This window comes from Diospyros lotus, chromosome 3 (assembly GCF_014633365.1).
Source record: "Diospyros lotus cultivar Yz01 chromosome 3, ASM1463336v1, whole genome shotgun sequence".
Lineage (NCBI taxonomy): Eukaryota > Viridiplantae > Streptophyta > Magnoliopsida > Ericales > Ebenaceae > Diospyros > Diospyros lotus.
The window spans coordinates 22890910-22898920 of NC_068340.1; the positions used below are offsets into that span (position 1 = coordinate 22890910).

An 8011-nucleotide genomic window follows, 5' to 3' on the forward strand; every position below is an offset into this window, starting at 1 on the left:
TGCATTTCTAAATGGAAACCTAGCGGAAGAAGTGTTTTAGAGAATGCCCCCTGGATTTGAAAAAGGTGATAACAAGGTATGCAAACTTAAGAAATCATTCTTTGGATTAAAACAATCTCCTAGAGCATGGTTTACTAGATTCAGCACTACATTAAGGGGCTTTGGATATATTCAGTGATAAGTTGATCACACATTGTTCACAAAACAATTAGCAAATGGGGAAAGAACTATCCTATTGAGTTCTATATAAAGATGATTGCTATGTTTGTATATTACACCTAGGGTTAGCTTTATGTCAGGACCTAAGGCCCATGGCCCATTTAATATTTGTATAAATAGGTGTATTGTCTATTAGTTTAATAGACAACAATTTTCTCCAACTAGGGTTCTCTCTCTCTCTCTCTCTCTCTCTCTAAGTTCACATGACCCTAACCCAACCCTAGTTCCAGTTGTCGTCGTTGTTGCTCGTCACTTTGTCTGCTTACATAGCCGCTAGTTTCTCCTTTCGTTGCGACCGATTTCAAATCTCCTCATCGACACCGTTTTGCTTCTGATACTCCTCCTTCAGCCACTGCTGCCGTTGTTGTGTCCGCTAGCCTCCGATCGGCCCAACCCCAAAGCCCCGCCGCCACTCTCCCCTAGTTAGAACAGTTCGCCAAGATGTTTTTTGCTCCAACCTCTCTCCCTGGTGCTCCGATCACAACACCATCACTACCGTTGGACTACTCATCTCACTCATTCCATCCCAATCTCGATACTTTTGTCGTCCGCCATTGGGAATGGTAAGGATCTGGTCATGAATAGGATCAAGCTCAAGACCAATAGTAGCAAGAGTACAAACCATGAAAAACTTATCTCTATGAGAAAGGTCATCTGCAACAGTCTTACCAGCAAGTGAAAGGGTTTCCTTTATTCCTACAGTGGTTGCCTCTTCCAAAGGTGATAATTCAGTCATGGCTTCGCAAGTTCAGAGTAATGGAGAACAAGGAGGAGATCATGATAGTAATCAGGAAAAATGCCCCAAGTGTAACTATTGTCATAGGTGGGGGTATACTAAGTAACAATGTTATAAGCCACATGGCTGCCCTCCTCGTGCTAATGTTGCTCCTGCTGATGGTTCTTGGTCTGAGTCTTCTGATGGACAACCATAGAACTCTTTACTTCTCACTAGGGCTAACTACGAAGAGTATCTCAACTATAAGACATCCCATCAGTCTTCATCCATAGTTGCCTCTATCGCCCACTCTAATGACTCTACTCCCTGTCTCACTCGATCATCCTCCTTAGGATTGTGAGTCCTTGACTCAGGTACTTCTAACCATATATCTGGAAATCCCCATATGTTCTCTCATTTTACTAGTTCTACATCTTTACCTTCTAAAGTTGTTCTCTCACTTTAGCCAATGGTTCCAAAGCGGTTGCTAAAGTTGTCAGCACTGCCAAACTCATACCTTCTTTGCTTTAGATTTTGTCCTTTATCTTCCTCATTGTCTTTTAAATCTTATATCTGTCAGTAAACTTATGCATTCCTTAAATTGTTCTATCACCTTTGATGACAATTCTGTTACTATCCAGGATCGCAGTACGGGACAAATGATTGGCGTCAAATGTGAGTCACAGGGTTTCTATCACCTCAACATTCCTGCTTCTCCTGTTGCTTTCTCAATGACAGAGTCTCCTCCTCTTCTCCACAACCATTTGGGACATCTTAGTTTAGCCAATCTCTCTAGTTTGTCGTCTTTTCATTGTGAGTCTTGTCAACCTTAAAAAGCAGTCTAGAACTTCTTTTCCAAAGTGTGTCAATAATCGGGCTATGTCCCCGTTTGCTTTAGCTCATTCCGATGCCTGGGGTCCTAGTCGTGTCGTGTCTATTTTGGGTTTTCAATACTTTATAACATTCATCGATGATTATTCTCGTTGCACTTAGTTATATTTAATGAAAATCGTTATGAGTTATTCTCAATTTTTGAATCTTTTTGTGCAGAAATCAAAACGCAATTTCATACATCTGTTCAAGTATTGCGCAGTGATAATACCCTTGAATATTTTTCTGCCCCATTTACTACATTTATGTCTTCTTAAGGGATCTTACATTAGTCGTCTTATGCCTATACACCACAACAGAATGTGGTTGTTGAGCGTAAAAACAAACATTTGATTGAAACTGCTCTCACCCTTCTTTTTCACCATCATTCCCTTTCATTTTTGAGTTGATGTTGTCCTCACTGCTTGATATCTCATTAATAGGATGCCTTCCTCTGTTCTCCAGCACAAGATTCCTCACTCTCTCTTGTTTCCTAATAATGCTCTTTCTCCCTATGTCTTTGGTTGCACATGCTTTGTCCATAACATGTCTCCTAGTCAAATAAATTGTCTACTCAATCCACCAAGTGCATTTTTCTTGGTTACTCCTGGCTTCAAAAAGGTTATAAGTGTTACTCTCCTGACACCCGACACTACTTTCTTTCTGGTAATGTTACATTCTTTGAGTCATCTCCTTTCTACTCTTTGCTCCATTCCAAGTGTCATCCCATTTCCGAGGCCTTACCTATTCCATATAGTCCCCTTGTTCCTGTTCTACCTGTTCCCTCTTCTGCCCCATTATAGGTTTATCATTGACGCTCTCAAACTCAGTCTCATGCTGGTCTTGACATTGTTACTGAGCATTCTCTAGCTCCTCCTGTTGCACCTACAACACCTACTGACTCACATCTTGCTCCAACATCTCCATCTATTGTGACCCTATCTCCTGAGGATCAATTTCCCATTGCAATTCGGAAAGGTACCCATTATACTCGCAATCCTCATCCCATTTGTAATTTTCTTAATTTTCACCGCCTGTCTTCCCCTTTTAGTGCGTTTGTTTCTTCCTTATCCTTTATTTCTGTTCCCAAGACTGTTAGTGAGGCACTTTTTTATCCGAGGTGGCAACAAGTAATGGTAGATGAGATGACTACTTTGCATTCCAATGGTACTTGGGATTTGGTTCCATTACCCCCCAGGAAAATCTTGTCGGTTTTCGATAGATCTATACTATCAAGGTTGGTCCTAATGGGTAGGTTGATCAGCTTAAGGCCCGTTTGATTGCAAAAGGGTACACCCAGGTTTATGGTCTTGACTATGGTGACACTTTTTCCCCTATGGCTAAAATGTCTTTTGTGCATTTGTTTCTCTCTATCGCCACTGATCATTGTATCAGTTGGACATTAAGAATGCAATTTTACATGGTGAGCTTCAGGAGTAGATTTATATAGAGCAACCTCCTAGGTTCGTTGCTCAAAGGGAGTCTGGTTTGGTTTGTAGACTCCATCACTCACTATATGGGTTGAAACAGTCTTCGTGAGCTTGGTTCGGTCGCTTCAGTGCTGTTATTTAAGAATTTGATACAACTCGCAGTGAGTGATCATTCGGTTTTCTACAAACACACATTACAGGGGAGGTATATATAATTGGTTGTTTATGTTAATGATATTGTCATTACAGGTGATGATAAAGATGGTATTGTTCAGCTGAAGAAACATCTTTCCATCATTTTCAAACTAAGGACTTAGGGTTGCTTAAGTACTTTCTTAGCATAGAAGTTGTTCAGTCTGGTTCTGGTGTAGTTATCTCTCAGAGAAAGTATGGGAAGCCTCTTGTAGATCCGGGAAATACTACAAGCTGGTTGGAAAACTTAATTATCTCACTATCACTCGGCTTGACATTTCTTTCTCAGTTAATATTGTCAATCAGTTTTTACAATCTCCTTGTGATAGCCATTGGGATACAGTTGTTCGAATTCTCAGGTATATTAAGGGAGCTCCAGGTAGAGGTCTATTAGATGAGGACAGAGGTCATACTCAAGTAGTTGGATATTCTAACGCTGATTGGGCAGGTTTTCGATTTGATAGACGATCTACTTCAGGATACTGTGTTCTGGTTGGAGGAAACCTAGTATTTTGGAAAAGTAGATAGTGGGATGTTGCTGCAAAGTCGAGAGCAGAAACAAAATATCATGTTATGGCCTTGGCAACATGTGAATTTATCTGGTTAAACAATTACTTCAGGAGCTCAAGTTTGGAGAGAAATCATAGATGAGGTTAATTTGCGATAATCAAGATGCGTTACATATTGCCTCCAATCCAGTCTTTCATGAGAGCACCAAACATATCAAGATAGATTGTCACTTCATCTGAGAGAAGATTATATTTGGCTGTATTACCATTGATTTTGTCAATTCAAATGACCAGTTACGGATATCTTTACTAAATCTCTCAGGGGTTCTCGAATTGGGTATATTTGTAACAAGCTTGGTGCATATGATATACATGTTCCAGCTTAAGGGGGAGTGTTGAGTTGTATATGGAGATGATTGTTGTGTTAGTATATTACACCTAGGGTTAACTTTATGACAGGGCCCGAAGACCATGGCCCGTTTAGTATTTGTATATATAGGTGTATTGTCTATTAGTTTAATAGACTTAAATTTTCTCCAACTAGGGTTTTCTCTCTCCCTCTCTCTCTCTTTTACTAAGTTCACATATCCTAATTGTATACTTGGATAACATTGTAATTATAGGTTATGATTATCAAGAAATTACAACATTAAAGGCTCACTTGAAAGATGAATTTCAAGTTAAAGATCTTGGTACTCTTACATATTTTCTCAATATGGAAATAGCTTGAAGCAAACATGGAATATTTGTTACTCAAAGGAAGTATGTACTAAATTTGCTAAAAGAAACGAGGAAACTTGGATGCAAACTAGCCAGCACTCCTTTGGAGAGAAATTGGAAGTAGAGGGCCACTGAGAATGATCCACCAGTAAACCGTGAACAATACCAATGGCTAGTAGGTAAGCTAATATATCTATCTCTCACAAGGCCTGATATTACTTTTAATGCAAATGTTATTAGCCAATTTATGCATGCCTACAAAGCAACATCTAGAAGTAGCTAGCCGCATTTTAAAGTATCTCAAAGGAGCTCCAGATGAGGAAATTTTGTTCAAGAAGAGTGACAATAGAGATATAGAAGGTATGCAAATGCAAATTGGGCTGACTCAATGGAAGATAGCAAATCTACAACTGGGTACTGCACCAAGTTATGGGGGAATCTTGTGGCATGGAGGAGCAAGAAGCAATCAGTTGTGTCTAGAAGCAATGTTGAAGCAAAATAACAAGCAATTGCTCAAGACTTGTGTGAGTTCATTTGGATTGAGAGATTTCTAAGGGATCTAAATATACCTAGAACAGATCCTATGAAGCTATATAGTGATAGCAAATCGGCAATAAACATAGTTCACAACCCTATACAATATGATTAGATGAAGTATGTGCGTATTGACAGACATTTCATCAAACATGAGTTGGACCTATCCTATGTCTCTACAAAAGATCAAGAAGCTGACATTCTTACCAAGGCCCTATCCAAACCAGCATTGAGTTCTTAGTTGGCAAGGTGGAAATGATTGATGTCTATTCACCAGTTTGAGGGGGAGTATTGAAAAAATTGAGAAAATGAGTCCTTAATGGCCAAAAATTAAGAGGTAGGGTTTTTAGGGTATTTCAAGTTAAAAGAGATAACAGATAAGAAGATAAAACTTCGTTTGAGAACAAGTTGTTGAGGATAAAGTTTCAAGTTAAAAGAGATAAAGAGATGAGAAGATAAAGCACCAAGAAAAGAGGAGATTACACAGATAATCCTATCAGAAAAAATCAAGTTAAAAGTTGTTTGATTTCATTTATCATGTATTCTTGTATTTTAGGAAGAGATTAAGATGTACTCATGTATAAATACCCCACTTGAGATCAATGAATGGCAGGAAAATAGTCCTCATTTTATTCAAGTTTCCTCCTTACTTTTTCTAATCTCTCAGGTATAACATTTACAGGTACCCGAGCACTTCTATTTCAATCTCAGGTTGTTTTTTGTTCAGTACCACATGAACCTGAGGTGCAATAAAATAAATAAAAACAAAATATTAAACCTTTATCCCACTAAGTGGGGTCAGCTACAAGATACAGTAAAATACATATAAAAATAAGAAATTCTAAACTGACAACCAAATGAAATAAGAAACACTAAAAAATAAAGTTGGAAAGATTTCAAACAAGACAAGTAAATTTGAATTACCTATGATGGGTCTCAGCAATACTCATCAAATTGAGATACTGACTGAATGCTCGAGCAAGCGTCTGGGCCTCTTCTAATGTCATTTTAGACATTTCCGATGCGAGCTGATTCTCCAGCAGCTCAGCTGTGTCCTCTATGCCTGCTAGCCTCATGGTAGAAGCACTCTGAAACGACAAAACCCCATCAAAAATGCTCCCTGAGCTACTTCGGCTACACAAGCGCATGTGCAGGAAGATATGGAGAAACACTTGCCTTAAGAAGCCAAACCAGATAATCAAAACCAAAACGCTCTACCATAATATGCCACACCAATATGCACATAAGTTTTGATGTAACAAAACGATTGTGTGGAAGATCAGTATCAACCAGAATCAGAATGTGATAATCTAGCGAAATGCAATTTGCTTGATCCCTCCAAACACTTCATTTCATGTAAATTCGAGTGCAGAAAACCATCATATCACGGAAATAGTGATCAAGAAAAAGCAATAGCAAACAAACAACAGATTTTAGGCAAACAAAAAAATTCCAAAAGCAGGGAACCGTAAACAAGAACAAGCAGGTTTGATCCACTAGCCAGAGCGCTGTTGACTACATGAATTTTAACTCATTAATCATCTATATCCATAACCCTATATCCCATGGGTATATAAGAGTCAGGGGATTGGATAGTAACCTTCACAAGAAGCAAGAAACAGGGGAAGAAACAAGCGACAAGCAGAAGAATGGCTTACATGTACATTCATGTAAGTGTATATTCATTGCATGTATGCGCAAGTCTAGAAAACTAAAACATATTACATTTCGCTCATAGAAACAGAGTGAAGAAAACCCAATTGGCAAATCAACAAACCCAGATTCAACAAGAACCTGAAAAAAAACAAAAACAACACAAAACAAAATTAAAGTGGGACCCAGAGAAGTATAAGAGCCAGTGGATTGGGAGAACCAAGTCCTTGGAAAAGGCATCAAACGGGCGAAAAAAAATCCGAGAACCAAGGGGTGAAGAGACCTGAGCGAGGACCCGATTTCTCTCGAGTTTCTCCATGAACTGGGACCCAACTTCTCTCTGCAAAACGTCTTTGAGAAGGCTTCCCAGAAGCCTACAGTCATCTTCGAAGCTCTGGAACGAGATTTCCTCTGCTATGTCGTCCGTTATGTCCGTCATTTTCACCCAAGGAGTGCACCAACCAGAGTATCACGACACAGTCTTAACAAGTTCGGTGCGTTAGAGAGAAAGAGAAGGAAAGAATGTGGGTTTGGAAGGGGAAGAGACAAGGGAGAACGAAGAGGAGCTAACGGAGGAGAGATAGAGAGAGAATATTTTCTGTTGGAGGCGGTGAAATTAAAATATATGGTGGGAGAGAGAGAGAGAGAGAGAGAAAGAGAGAGAAAGAATATTTTCTGTTGGGGCAGTGGGGCGGATATTTACCGTTGAAGTAGCCATCGAGAGACTGAAACGTGGCGGTTACATCGGGATGAAAGGGTCGGGGCTTGGCCTTGGGTGGGACACGTGGAGAAGCGGGGGGTGACCGGTTGACCCCGTAATCTCGTAATGTGTCACTCTCACTTCCTGCCAGTTGGCAGTTGCCACACCAATACATTTTATTTTAAAACTGTGTTTGGTTGTATGGATAAAATTTGAGTGAAAAAAAAAATAAATTTTAAAAAATTAAATTACACAAAAAATATATTTTTAAAAATTAAAAATTTAAACTGTTTGATTAGTATAATTTTTTACTTAAAAAATGATGTTATTTTTTATTTTTTAATATTTAATTGTTAATATTTTTATAGAATTTAATTATTTTTTTGATATTTTGTGTTTAATAGACATTATTTTTCATAAAAAATATATCATTTTTCATGAAATTTAATAATGAAAATATATTAAAAAA

At 38.6% G+C, this 8011-nt stretch overlaps 1 protein-coding gene across 2 annotated transcripts in view; it reads right to left on the minus strand.

Annotated features, from left to right (window-relative positions):
• Positions 1-7481, minus strand: part of LOC127797114 (phosphoenolpyruvate carboxylase 4) — a 65436-nt gene extending 57955 nt beyond the window's left edge. The window contains exons 1-2 of one of the 2 annotated variants that reach the window (XM_052329673.1): positions 7126-7481; positions 6114-6277 (exon numbers count right to left, since the gene is read on the minus strand). In XM_052329673.1, coding sequence (XP_052185633.1) covers positions 6114-6277; positions 7126-7281 — 320 coding nt within the window. In that variant the 5' untranslated portion in view covers positions 7282-7481. Of the gene's footprint in view, positions 1-6113; positions 6278-7125 lie in introns of those variants that run through there. The other variant, XM_052329674.1, reaches the window with a different exon arrangement.
• Between the last annotated feature and the right edge of the window lie 530 nt (positions 7482-8011).